We start from the raw sequence: 14466 nt of genomic DNA, 5'->3' as shown, positions 1-14466 counted from the left end.
TACAAGGTTAGTGTAGCGAAAGTCTCCTTACACATCCAGAAGACACAGATCAACATTAGTATTCATTTAGAGTCTTGGCCATCGGACCAATGTAAGTCTCTTTTAGCTCTGTCTTTGTCTCCAGCGACTCCTGAGGGGAGAGTTGCAGTGAAGCTCAGGGGAACTGAAGAGTCGGGGGATCATTCTCTGTGGATTCGTCACAGCAAGTGACGACTTTCACATTATTCATAGTCATTATTGTTCACATAAAACAGCAACTTGAAGGCCAAGGTGAGAGCTCAAACTACTTACTGCCAACTTTTATAAAACATTTCATTTAGACTAATATCTTTTTTATGAATGTTGCCAGTAGTACTATTGAAAAGGAGATGGAAAGTTGCCATACCAACCTCACTGTGGTCATTCTGTAAACCCCACTGTGTTACAGACAATATTATTGTCTGTATGACTGGCATGTTAAATATTTGTTCTGCTGCATTGGGCTTTTTGTGATCGTGTTGTTTTAAGCTCTGAACCCGAAACTGTATCCATGTCACTAGAAGAATCTCTGCTTGGTGTTTTTCCAGAAACAACCAGCCAATCTCTTTGGACTATTAACTAGTACAGTTTGTATGGAGCAGCTGCATACCTCACACTTGATGACGGCACTTAGTTTGAGTGTCGGTTCTCTGATTTCCAGCTTCGTGAAAGAGCTTTTCCCCCTGATCAGATTTGTCCAGATGATAGGAAAGACATATAAGACATTTAAAACTATTCCCTTTTAAGGTTCTCTGCTGCATTGCAGTTGCAGGTCTACATCATGGGCTTACAGCATCTACAGTATCATTTCCATGGGGGTTGTGTGTTACACAGTATGTCCCAGTAAGCTGGATTCTGTGCTGCTTTGATCAGGGTAGAGTCCCCTCGCTAATCCGCTTGAGTTTTGGATGTTTGCCCAGGACACACACACACACACACACACACACACACACACATTCACAAATTGTGATTAAAAAACAGATGAGAAGGCCAAGCCAAAAAGATGAAATGGTCTGAATAAATCAAATGGGAGCACACTGACATAACACTCAGAAATGTTGGACCACACTTTAGCGTGTATTTATGTTTAAGTACTGAGCCAGGTTTATGCCAGTTAGATTTTGTATATGTAGTGAAAGTTACCACCTTCCGTCTTGTCGTTGTATATGAGTATGAATAGTGTTCGTGCTCTCTATCCAGAGATAGACGTCATGCCCACCTGGATTTCCACGTCTTTAGTCACACCTTGTGGGAACGATATGGGCACGATCTCTGATCCATATTTGAATTACAGCTGCAGGATACAGACAGGATTAGGTAATATAAATACTCTCCTCCTGTCATTTCTCCTCGTCTTTTTAGGAGCCATTTAAGAGCTCTTATTTGCTCTGGACTTAATTGTAAATCTTTGTGCGCTAATAAACAGGTGGGGTTAGGGATTTGTATCTGGATGCAGCTGATTAGCCGAAAGGGCGTAATGAAAAGATGGAGGATGGAGAGAGGAATGGGAAAGAAGAAACCGGAGGAGAGGAGAGAGGAAGGCAGGGGAAGAAAGAAGGGGTGCTGCTTGAGTACCTCCCTGCATTACATCACTGAGATGCTTCAGCACTGATGACATCGTCGGGCTGGCCCTGGGGATGATGTCATTAATAACCAATCAGAGAACTCAGGCCCAGTAGAGTCTGGCTAGCTCCTGAGGCTGAAATAGTAGAATCTCTAAAAAAGAAATATATTTTCTCCCTCTCAAATCACAGAGCCTTTGTGTCTTGTGCGCTTTTTCCTCAGGCTATTTTTAGATTTGTGTTAAAGCAAATGTATTTCAGACCTGTTCCTTCCTCTGCCACAGAGCAAAGGGTAAGCAGAGCTGGCTCTCCCGAAGAGGAGAGAGTCATGTAAATATAGCCTGAAGGGAATTACCATTTAACTAACTTAATAGCACTTGAAGGAACTTCTTTGTGCCTGTCCACATGAATAGACCCGTTTTCACTTTTCCTTGTTTGGTACAGCCAACCAATCAGCGCTAACCATCGATTTCAAGCCAGGGAGGTCATTAAATGTGCTTTTACTATTGTTTTAACAGTGGCCTTCTTCATCAGTGCTCTATATTCACCATACATCATTAAATTGTACTTGTGACCTTAATGTTTAGCAAACGTCGACAGAATTTTCTGGGTGGTCTTTATTCGGATAAAAGCAAGATGGAGAGACATTCATCATAGGTGAAAAAGCTGTGGACACACTGACTACTGACGCCCTTCAACCTGGGACATTTTTAATTTGCAAGACCTTTTTGACAACCACAAGTTTAAAATACTTTTTTTGTGGTAACCTGTCAACTACGGAACATGTATTTGCTGCTTTGTGAATTTGTGAATATCTTTCTCCAGCAGAGATGGAACAATGTTACATTTTTAGCTCTGCTTTGGTCTCCACCAACTCCTGAGGAAGATATTTGTCTCTTTAGCTGCTAAATGTTCAACAGCTAGTCGCTAACTTTGTATTTTAATTTTACAGGCGCATATTTTGTGTGGTCCTGCTCATGAGACTCCAAAACAGTCAACTTGTGGGTCATAAAGTCAAAACAATAAGCTGAAAGACTGTAAAATGTTCCTTAAGAAACATTTGAAAAGAACTGTTCCAATTCTCTGTGGTTCCTTTCACATGTAGTCATTTGATCCATAGTTAACATACACATATTGATTAGAGCAGCTTTAAAGTTGTAACTCTCTGTAATAAGAACTCCCAGTGCTGTACCTTACCTGTTGCATTCCCTCTTAAATGTTTATAGTTGAGGCCGTTAAGTTAGCCTGCTGTGAGTGTTGCAACGAGGGGGAGTTGATTACAGTGCAGAGGCCAATAACTCTAGGAGGCAATATGATGCGAGGTAACTATTTTATGTACACAGAGTAAAATCAATCACTGGCACTGCGCTGCAGTTAGCATTGTGCCCACACACAGAAACTCCTCACACACCCCATGATCTTATCCCTGCCTGGCTGTACAATATGGCCCCACTGTGGTGAAACTATTAAACTCACTTTTCCTCCTCCTCTCCCACGGGGGAAGCTGCAACATTTCCATTACTGCAACCACGCTGTAATAAAGAGCGGTTCCTTTCTCACGTCCCCTGAAGTTGATCACCTGCATTCTTGTGATTCCACTAATAAATCTCCTCTCACAGTTCTTGGAAATATATGTACACCATGTACAGATCTTTAACCTTCCCATTTTATACAGCGTCAAGGGGAAAGAATGCACTCACACCGTTACAGTTTATGCATGCTGAATAGGTCTGGCCAAGCTGGTCCATATTCACAAACCTTCCAGCTCCTTCTGCTCCACAGAGCCTTAAGCTTGGATGCAGTCCACTCACTGACCCACACATACGCACACATCCACACTGGGACACACGGACAGCAGGTTTCACAGATAAAGACTGGGACAGAGGCACTAGTGTTCCCTGGATTCTCAAGAGTGGCTCCCCCTCAACAGGGCCCATTTCACATCCCTCCACCACCTGCATCACTTATCAGCTCCAGCAGCACTCACCTCTCCAAAAGAGGCCCTTATGGAGCCACTTAGTTTCACCAGCTCTCTGACACACACAGTTGTAGACACTTGGAGAATATAACACAAGCGGAGTAGTTTTGAGATGTTTGACCGGTACATTTTGAAAATAACACACCTTTTATCGTCGAGCCTAATGTCATACAGTGAAGTTAATGTATGACAAATGCTGATTTGGTATTATTTTTGAGCTGCTGCATAGTAATAAGCTTTAAGTTTAACGCTGTGCTAGCATGCAGAGAGAAAGGAGAGGGGAAGACATGATTGATTGGCTTTAAGCTGCTTATCACTGTGAAGAGAGTCAATTGCATCGCAAACACTTTTGAATTAACTTGTATGAGGCATATTGAAAGGTGTATTTGTGCACATGTGCAGGCTGAACACTCGCTGCAGCAAAGGGGACTAAAGTTTGTTTAGGATTTTGCTGAGATCTTCATATACGTGTGTCTTAAAAGGTGTCTTACTCCATCCAACTGTCACCAGTTAAGAAGAGCAGGCGCAGTGTTGTACGTCTGTGCAGCCATATCTTTTATTTCCTGTACGCATATGTGCTTCTGTTTATGTGCCTGTGTGTGTGTGTGTGTGTGTGTGTGTGTGTGTGTGTGTGTGTGTGTGTGTGTGTGTGTGTGTGTGTGTGTTGATATCACAAGTGCATTTCTGCTGTGTGCACTTGTTTTGGATTTTGTTGACAGAGGAAACAGATAAGAGATATCAACAAGCACACAGTTTGAGAGCGGCCTGAGAATTCAACTTTTCTTCCTCACTTCATTCATTTCCTGTTGCAATACCGAGGCAATGTTCCGCAGGCTGATGGACGATCTGCAGTAAAAGTCTGCAGGCCGATCAGATGTCCACCGTGAACTTATCATCACATGGCCAGAGCTCAGTAGAGGGATGATGGCTCCTTATGTCAGGAGAAAAATAGCAACGTAGATGGAGTCCCATGCAGCTACAGGCTCAAGGGATCAGTCCTCCAAAAATATAGAGGAAAAGAAGTTTGTTTCTACCGACAGCCCTGCGTGGACGTTAGAATGTTTTAAAGTTAAAGCTTTCTGTGTTTAGATTTGTATTCAACTTTATAGCCACACTGGAGGCTGTATTAGTGTACTGCTGTCGAATTGTAATGTGTGTAACTGAGTCCTCTCATCCTCTCTGGCTCTGGTGGATGTCCTCCGCCCAGCTGCAGCTGCTCTCAGCATCTCTCTGTCCCTCCCCCTCAGGACGCCACCGGCCTCACTGTTGGACCAGAGAGGGTTGTCAAGGGAGACCCACAGACATCTGAGCCGGTGGCCAGGTTGACTTACACCTACTCTGGCCACGAGTTAATGAAGTGTACACACTGCTGGGGCTTTCTGGCAAACACATGTGCGGCATGTGTGCTTACACACACACACACACACACACACACGGAGAGACACACTAACAAACACACCGGTTCATTAAGCATCACTTAGTGTCTCAGTTAATAAACGACAAAGGAAATATTCTGGAGTTTATTTCCTTACACAAGATTAAGGATTCACGCCAACAAACTATCTTCTTCTTTTTCTCTTTCACACAGTTCCACAGCATCTCCCCCCTGTGCATTGCACATCATGCCTGGTGCATCTTTAACAGCACCCCCTGGTGTGATGAAAATGTAGTGCATCTCAAAAAGTAGCAACAACTTGTTTAGTACAGAGAAGTGAATAGCCAGTTAGTTGATTGGGATTGATCCGGTGTCGACGTGTGTCACAGAGGGGTAGCAGACAAACACGGCGTCTGTGCTGGTGAGTGGAGCCGGCCAATAAACAGAGCTGTTTGTTTGACTTGTCCTCCGGCTGTATCAGAACTAACAGGCCGCCTCTGCCAGCGGCTCCTCTCTCAACTCCCCTTAACTTGTTTTTTGTTCATCAGCAGGAGAAAGAAGACGTGAGAGGAGAGATGTGGACAGAGAGCCACATGATTGATTTGCAGAAAAGTGAATAGTGATTTGAACCCAGGAAGACTAAGTCAAACTTTATCTTACAATTCCACTTGGAGGTAAAGCAGCGGTGAAATCAATTTGCCATGCTCCATAGAGCCCAGGTACAGCACAGAGCGTTACCTGAACATGCCGTGTGACACATATGTTTTTAACCTTTAATTTGCAATGTCCCGCTGTCAAATTCCCTGCTGGTGCGTAGCTGTTTTGATTTTGCATACGCTCAACCCACCACTGCTACTATTCCCAGCCCTGACACCCACACTCACACACCAGACCACATGTCTGTAACTCATATCTTTTGGCCGGCTGCCTGTCAGGTTGGCAGCCTTGTTTGTTTATAAGGCTTCACCAGAGCTGAGAGTCTGGACAGGCCTGCGTATCTGACTACACACACACACACATTCTTACCGTACGCATACACACACATGTATCTTAATTGAAAGGTGCATCGCAATCAGTGTATGTACCACAGAGCTGTGGGTGTCTACAAGTCTGAGCAGAGACAGATGTTGCGGTGGTCTCAGCTAACAGGGTGGGGAACAGCGTTCATTTACAGTAGCACAGCAGCTGGGAGATGTCTCGTTAAGTGAGAGAAAGAGGGAGAGAGATAGTGAAGAAGCGATTCAGTAGAAGAGTTAAATCCGCTCGTGTGCTGAGGAGTCAAGAGTTACAGAACATCAGGACGAAAGATATGATATCTGAATTACAAATGACTTTTTTAAGCTCCTAATGAGATTTTATTTCTCCGCTTCATATGCATAATTCATATGTGGTGCTTTATTTTTATGATATTTTATTCCTAAAGGAGTGGACTGTTTTAATGGGGAGGCCATCCAGTGAGGGGACAGTGGAGGAACAATGGTATCTGTTGACGGCGCTGTAGTTTACAAAGTACGACAGTGCCCGTGTCCCGAATGGACATCACAGCTAAGGGTGAATGCTCTCACACAACACATGTGCTTTGTGTGCACTCTTGCATCAGCAGGTCACATAAACACACAGAGACGTTCCATCGTGAGGACGATCTGTATAAGAAATAGAGAACAGATTTCCTGATTTGTCGGAAAACCATATTCATTATTCATTATTGTCAGTTCTGTTCTCGGACAGTATATATATATATATATATATATATATATAAAACAAATAACAGCCTGTTGTTTTCCAGGACTTGTGACATTGTGAACTGAACGTCTTATAATCAATCTCCCAAATCAAAACAGAGCAGCACTGCTCAGCCTATTGGAGGGAAGGACTTGGGGGGGAGGGGGGGGTAAAGGTCACCTCTTTCAAAATGGTTCTCTGATTGGTGGATTTCATATGTGCGCATTTTTCTTTGGCAGCGAGCCTTAAGCTCAACTGGAAGTGAAATCCCTCCTATTTATGAGAGGTTTCTATTTCCCCCTTTCTCTTTGGGAGAAATCACTTTCACACATGGCCCGGTTTTTACCATTCTGTGCAAACATTTGAGTGTTGACATGATTGAAAATTGTAGTTTTTATGACTTGAACATGCAAAGAGTGAAACAGATACCCAGATAGGAAGTCAGATATTTCCTGCATGTGAGTGTTAGCGCATGAATGTCTCTCAGTGTGTGTGTGTGTGTGTGTGTGTGTGTGTGTATTTGGTGTGAGAAATGTGGCCGGGCTGCATTGCGGGGGCATTTTTGGACCTGTGGTTTCAGTTACCTGCACAGAAAGAGTTTATCTGTCGGATCAGCAATCGGTGACAGGTCGGTGTAGAAATCAGATTCTTTGTCTGCCGGCTCTGAGCGGGTCACCTCCACAGACTCTCACACATTAGCCCTCTGCTGTAGGTTGGCAGGGTCAGTGTTCAGCGCTGACTGTGGGCGGAAGAGAGTAACGTGATAAGCGAAGGGCACGGAATCAGGTGGTCTCGGCCTGACACGGGGAGGACGACTGACGGGAAAACAAAGGTTCTTTGGGCACAAGACGCAGAGGAGTGGGAAAATATGTCCACAGATCTTGTCAGTTTTACAAGCCGCTGTTCCAGTTTTGACTATCACAATGTAACGGGCGCTACACTACACTACTACCACACTAGCGGCTCTTGGAGGCTGTTGACAAACGACAGTCAGTGACAATGAATCTTTAAACTCAACTAATTGAAAAGATTCAAATCAGCAAAGTGATTTGTTTTTTTCCATCAATCCGCCCGATGTTTGTCCAGACATTTCATTCCAAACCACAAATGTCAAAGCTCAGGGTGTTGCTGAGGCAAAAGCTTCTACGATTGTCTGTACAAGTTTTACGACCAATACTTGAGAAGATATTTCTGGACCGAAGTAATCAAGCGAGCGACCGGCATGGCTAGAAATCTTCTAATGGGTCATTATTATTTCAGCACACTGGCAGCATATTATTGCCGCGTATTAAAAGCTTAATTTATTCTAATCATATTTAAATAAAATCTTTTTTCGTACACTAGGCTCAGTTCCACATGAACAGATCATCTGATATCCCGATAACTTCCACGCAATAAAAGCTGCCGGATACTCAACAGTGGACCAGTGCTGTTGTGTGTATCACTATTCATGGCTTCAGGGTATCGCTATGTGAGCCCTGCTTTTATTGCACACAACAGGGCTTTGTATCTAACCGCATAGTTATGGGACAGTAATAGTAGGGGAGAGTGGGAGTGCGCACAGGGATGCATTCCTCCATAAATAAGTGACAACTAGAAAGTAACTGCAAACAGCAGGAGGCCCCGCTCCTCCATAAGACCTGGGTGCTCGCGAACAAGTGTTTCATGTTGTCTTTCAACTGAGGGGGACCATCATTTAGTCAACACTGGCAGCTGTGAAGGAGAGAGCGACATTCTTAAGCTATTGGAGCGAGACACAATTCACTTGGAGATCCCCTTGTGACACTGTGCAACAAGAAGGTCTTTTTTTTTTTTTTTTGGCCTGGAATGCTGACAGTAAAAGTGCAGCGAGGCAGGTTAAACCCTCAGGGTGTAATTGTTGGTTTAGAAGAGCTGCTTTAATTATGACTGAGGGTGAGCAAAGGCTGACCTGTTGGTGGGTTGAGATGGTGTCATTGTCAGGACACAAGAATGTTGACAAAGAAACACTGACACTTACTGCCGTGGCCAAGATGACAACTAAAGAATTTCAGTGGAATGTCTTTTGAACAAATTTGACACTCTTTGAGTCGACTTTGTACAATATATTGTCAAATATTTAACGTGGGCAAAAACCCTGATAACATATAAAGGTTTATGTTTGCCATGTGTCAAATGTCATTCCCACTGAAACATTCTAAAATATGTAATCAAAGAAGCTTCAAAGTTTTGTAGAGGTCTATAGTTTAAACTTCAGCTGATGTTTTAGGTTTACTAAGTTCTTGTTTCCTGCTTGCAGCAATTACACAGTGAAAATCTATCAGAAAAAGGGCAAAATGCTATTTTTACTATGCTATAGCTGCTGCTCTCACCATCTGCTCACACAGCTCCTGCTGAACGCAACATGTTCTCTGGGGGTTGTTGCATATCATTCTGGAAAATGTAGGGAGTTACTCATTTATGCAGGAGTAGATGAGACAGCTTGAGGTAAACAAGAAGTAAATTACAACATTTCTTCACAAAGAAGCTCTTGGAATTGAATGCACAGTGCAGATAACCGTGTAAGCATAGCATGAAGCTAACTCAGGTCCGCAGTATAATGACATGATCCCTGTCTATTGACCTGCTAACCGTCTGCCTATTGTGGCTAAGAGCCTGAGCACGTGAGCGGCTGAAAGCAGACAAAGTGGGTGGAAGCAGACTTGTCTCCATATGTTAGACATCATCCGTCAGCTGCTGCATTGTGTTTGTTCATGCGCTCACACCACCACTTTCAATTACATGGCCCACAAACTAGGCCATTGATCCCCTCACGTTCTCCTGTTAAAGTTTGCCAATTTGCGCCTTCTTCTTGCTTTAGATCAGGTCACTTACATCAGCAGCTGCAAAGAAATGATCTCATGCAGTCGCAGCAACACCCCCCCCCCCTTCCTTTACATAAACACACCTATATCGACTACGCACATGTACATACTGATATGTTTGCTCACTATATGAAGCCGGCGAGCATGTGTGCTGACTGTCAGGCAAACGGGACAGTGTTGAGTTTAATAAACCCCAGAGTAGGAACAAACACAAAGACTGGGGTGTCCTGTGGGGTTCCTAATTGGAAACAACGCTGCCTACAAGACACACGCTCGTCTTACTCTGTCGTGTTGATCAGATAACTCGACCACATATTAGCTGGCTGCCATGCGCTGAGAGCAGTTTGGATGTGGCTCAGAAGTAGGTTATGACACATTTGGATGCATGCGATCCTCTGGTGGGCCCCTCTGTGGGGATAGAGAGTTAAACAAGAGACAGATTGCAGACAAAGCCCTGATAAAGAACAGACTTTGTGTCTCTCTCTGTGTGTGTGTGTGTGTGTGTGTGTGTGTGTGTGTGTGTTTCTGTTTGTGTCTGTGTCTGTATGTGTGTGTCAGACAGTTTGACTGACACCTGTTGGTCTCCAGTTTTAAGATGAGATGATGTGTTTCTTGTCAGTGTCTTCTGTTGCAATGCTCCGTATACTCTCTGTCTGTCTCACGGACATTTACATTCAGTCTATGACCACTCCATGGTAGCAGAAGAGCTTTTAGCCTGAGGCCGAGGGGCTAGTCGCTCTGTGTCCTGGAATGCAGTTGACTTTCTAAATCCCCACCAGTCTATCCTGGGCCTGCGGGGCAGGGCCTATCTCAAGCCCCCTTTTTCCACGTGAGCTACGTCTGGAATCTCTAAGCAAGCAGTTAGCCCATTCTCCAGCCTCACTCTTTCACCGTCACTGTGTGTGTTGATCCCAAAGAGCAATGGAAGAGGAAATAGCAGATGAAGACAAAGAGTGTCCACTTGGGGAAGGTAATGAGCTTGCCACAAGCTAATTCATTCAGATCCTTTGGAGGTTTGAGTGTATTCTGCCGGAGGAGTGTAATTTGGTTAGCAGTGGGGAAACTGTGTTTGGGAGTTAAAAATAGGATTGGAAGTACGTGAGACTACTGTGGCTCTGGTGGGGGTTTGGGCTGATGGGGCTGGTGACAGGGCTTGATTGTGACGCCCCACCACTTAGAATTTCTGGAAAAAAAAATAGGCCAGCTTTTTGTGTTTGCTGATCAAAGCAGTTTTTTGTGTTTTTTTGTCAAAAGATGTGCAGGTGAAAAGGAAACAGACGGAACTGTTTGAAAGATTGAAAGCAAGAGAACTTTGTGAAAAATAAAACAAATAGACGTCGAATCATTGCAGCTTCTAAGCAAGTGTTTTTCCCAAGTTGTTGCCCTAGTTAAATATATGAAGCTATCTCTGTCTCAGTCCCAACATGTCTTTGAGAAGCAAACAAGAAATTCCTTTTTCATCTGTGGCTCACAGCATGCTTTCAACGCTTTCAAAGAAAAAAGCCGTATTAAACCTCCCACAAAATAATGCCAAATCACTTGAAATTCATCTTCTACTGTTGAAGAGCTGAACTCCGTAAGTGGTCCTTTATTTATTCTTATGCCATTACTCTATGAAAGGTACACATTATAGCTCTACCTGCATGTCTAGAGAACAAGGCAGCAGATCAGTTTGCTTTATTGCTTCTCTCCCCACTCACTGGTCCCCCTGCCTCATACGGGAAGCCTCTGTGTGGTGTTTTTACATTTGAGTAGGCTTGTTCACAGCACATGTGCCTTACAATCAATGTACTTATTCAAATTAAAGCAAAAGGACAACTAGCTAATGTTAACTGAACCGGTATTAGTTTATGCACGTCAGGTAAATAGTAACTGTAAGTAACTGAGTATGTGATTACTTAGCATTTTTACATTGTTTTAAACTTCAGTTGGCTTTTGGTTTTGGTGTGCCACCCCAAGATGTCCAGTGGCCACATCTGGCCCCTATGAATGATTTATGGCAGCACCACTGTTGAGAAACTCTCTTCCTTTGCTGCCATATACTCTCCTTTATTTCCCTCTTCTCCTTCTCAGGAGAAGAGAGGAGAGGAGAGAGAAAGAGAGGAGAGGAGAAGAGAGGGAGAGGAGAAGAGAAGAGAGGAGAAGGATAGAGGGGAGGAGAAGGAGGAGGAAAATAGAAGGAAGCGGAGAGGAGAGGAGAGGAGAGGTAAAAGAGAGGAGAGGAGAAGGAGAGGAGAGGAGAGGAGAGGAGAGAGGAGGAGAGGAGAGGAGAAGAGAGAAGGAGAGAGAGGAAGAAGGAGCGGAGCTGCTCTTCTCGTCTCTGCTCTCCTTCTCTCGCTCCTTCCCCTCGCTTCTCTTCTCGTCTCGTCGCTTCGCGGCGCCTCGCGTCTCGTGCTCGTCCTTCGCGTGCGCGGGCTCAGTCTCGTCGCGGCTCGTCGCCTCTCGCTCGTCCTCTCGGCGGCTGCTCGGCGCGTCGCGGCTCGGATCGGCGCGTCTCCTCTCTTGCCCCCCCTCTGCTCTTCGCCGCTCTTCTCCGCTATTCTCTCTCCTCTCTTCCCCTCCCCTCGCGGCGCTGGCTCGTCTCCCTCGCTGCTCCTCTCTTCTCATTCCTCCTCTCGTCTCTTTCCTCTGCGCTGCGCTGCTCTGTCGCTCGCTCGCTTCGCGGCTCCTCTCTGCGCCTCGCTGCTCGGCGCGGCCCGCTTCTTCGCGTCGCGTCTCGTCTCTGCTCCATCTCTTCTCCTCGCGGCGCGTGCGCCTCTCTTCCGTACTTCGCGACGTCTCACTCTCTTCGTCGTCGCCGCTCTGCGCCGCGCGGCGCGGCGCGGCTCGGCTCCTCTCGGCCCCGCTCGTCGCTCGCTGCGTCCTCTCTGCTCGGCTCCGCGCGGCTCCGCTCTTCGCTCTCGGCGCCCCCCAAAACCCTCTGCGTAGCTCTGGGCGCCTCTTCTCGAGCTCTTCTCGGCTCTGCGCGGCTAGCGCGGCGCCTAGCGGAGAGCGTGCGCCTCGCGGATCGGCTCGGATCGGCGCTCTCCTCTCTCGCTGATATGACGCGCGAACGGCGTCTCCGCTCGGCTCGCGCCGCGCTGCGCGTAATCGCGCGGAGAGTAGTCATCCGGCTCGTTCTCCTCTCTGTCTCCCTCGGCGCGAGGGAAGAGAGGAGGAGGAGAGGCCCGGAGCGGAGAGGGCGGAGACGAGGGGGGAGAGGAGAGGAGGGAGAAGCGAGGAGGGAGAGAGGAGCGGAGAGAGAGGAGGAGGGGCGCGTGAGGGAGAAGAGAGGAGGGGAGAGGTAGAGGAGGCGAGGGAGCGGCCGAGCAAGTGCGGAGCGGCGAGGGTGACTCGCAGAGAGGGCGGATGGCGGGAGCGGCCTGGCTCGCGATTACTGTCATTCTGCTCTCGCTCATTTAGCTCGCGGGCGAAGCGAGTAGTCTTCTCTTCTCTTCTCTTCTCCTCTCTATCTTCTCTTCCCTCTCTCTTATCCTCTTCTATTCTTCTCTCTTCTCTTCTCTTCTCTTCTCTTCTCTCTCTTCTCATTCTCTTATCTTCTCTTCTCTTCTCTTCTCTGTTCTTCCCAGGACAAAGAGTGCAACCACATTTGACTAGGTTCTCTGTGGCCACCATCATAAGAGCATTCAGAGAAGAACACAGGTACAGTTAGAGATTGTTAGAAGTCGATTCTATGGAAAGCCCCCATAAATACATCTTTGTAGATGAAGCAGGGTTCAATCTGACGAAGAGGAGAAGGAGATGCAGGAACATAATTGGCCATTGTGGAAGTTCCTGGCCAGCGTGGTGGCAATGTCACCCTTTGTGCAGCCATAAGTAATTGGGGGGTTCTCCACCATCATGCAACCCTGGGGCCTTGCAACACCAAGCATCTTCTCACATATCTGAGTGGTCTTCGGGAAAGGTGTGATGCTGCTGAGGCAGAATGAATCGTACGTTGACGTTTTTTGCAGTTGGTTTTGTAATGTGCATAAATCACACTACATGCACTGGATCTGGATGTATAAACAGATGCTCTTGAATATCTTTCTGAGTTTATCCATTTGTGTTTTCTTACATTAATTATTATTAAGGAAAGAAGCCTGAACAGCTGTTTCAATTCAGAGTTTTCATCACATTAAATTGTGGATTTATTGCTGAAATACATAAAGAACTGGGCCGACTGCGCATCAGACAATATTTATGTCAACGTTGCTTGTGGAGAGAATTTTTAAATCCTTTTGCATATGGAGTTGGTCATTTTTCTCTTTTCTTCACTTTCTCACATGGAGTGTGTTATAGTAAAAGAGAAGCGCTTTCAGTCTTAATTATTTCCGTTTTGACAAAGTTTTAGGTCTCAGATGGTTGACTTTGCCCCGACATGTCCGCTTCATGACCTGTGGAATAATAACAATCAGGCACGCACTCGCAGTTGATGTCAAAACATCAGCACAGCACATTTGTTTTGACCCCTTGCCTCTGTGTCCCCTCTGTCCCCTCAGAACAAACCAAAAGCAACCTGAAGGTAACCTCCCCAGAGGACGCCCAGCACGTAAGCCGCAGACAGGCCTCCCCAAATGGGACGGCCCCTTCGAAAGGGGACGCCAAAGGCAGCCGCACTGTCCCGCGAAGACACACATTAGGGGGAGCGCGCGGCTCCCGAGAGATCCTGGCTATGCAGCCCCCAGACATGGACAAGAAGCGGGAGGCCTTCCTTGAGCATCTGAAGCAGAAATACCCCCATCATGCCTCAGCGATCATGGGCCACCAGGAAAGGCTGCGAGAGCAGGTCAGTGGGTTGAAAGAGGCCCGGGTGGGCAATCGTGTTGTTTGTCTTGGCTCACGTTGCAAGGAGGATCTGAATTTATATATCTGTTGTCTTGCTCACTTTTTACAAGAGATTACAACACTAATCATTGTATCAAAAATAAAGCAAATGATAAAGTGTAATAAACGATAACGAACCCACAGAGACTTACCTAACTAACC

General features: G+C 45.9%; 1 protein-coding gene across 1 annotated transcript in view; it reads left to right on the top strand.

The window, feature by feature from the left end:
- Window positions 1-14466, top strand: part of kiaa1217 (KIAA1217 ortholog) — an 81395-nt gene that overhangs the window by 26728 nt on the left and 40201 nt on the right. The window contains exon 2 of the mRNA XM_029457477.1: window positions 13980-14266. Within this exon, the coding sequence (XP_029313337.1) occupies window positions 13980-14266 (287 nt within the window). The remainder of the gene's footprint in view (window positions 1-13979; window positions 14267-14466) is intronic.

The sequence above is a fragment of the Cottoperca gobio genome, chromosome 20 (assembly GCF_900634415.1).
Source record: "Cottoperca gobio chromosome 20, fCotGob3.1, whole genome shotgun sequence".
Classification (NCBI taxonomy): domain Eukaryota; kingdom Metazoa; phylum Chordata; class Actinopteri; order Perciformes; family Bovichtidae; genus Cottoperca; species Cottoperca gobio.
This window is presented reverse-complemented; position numbering and strand designations above follow the sequence as displayed.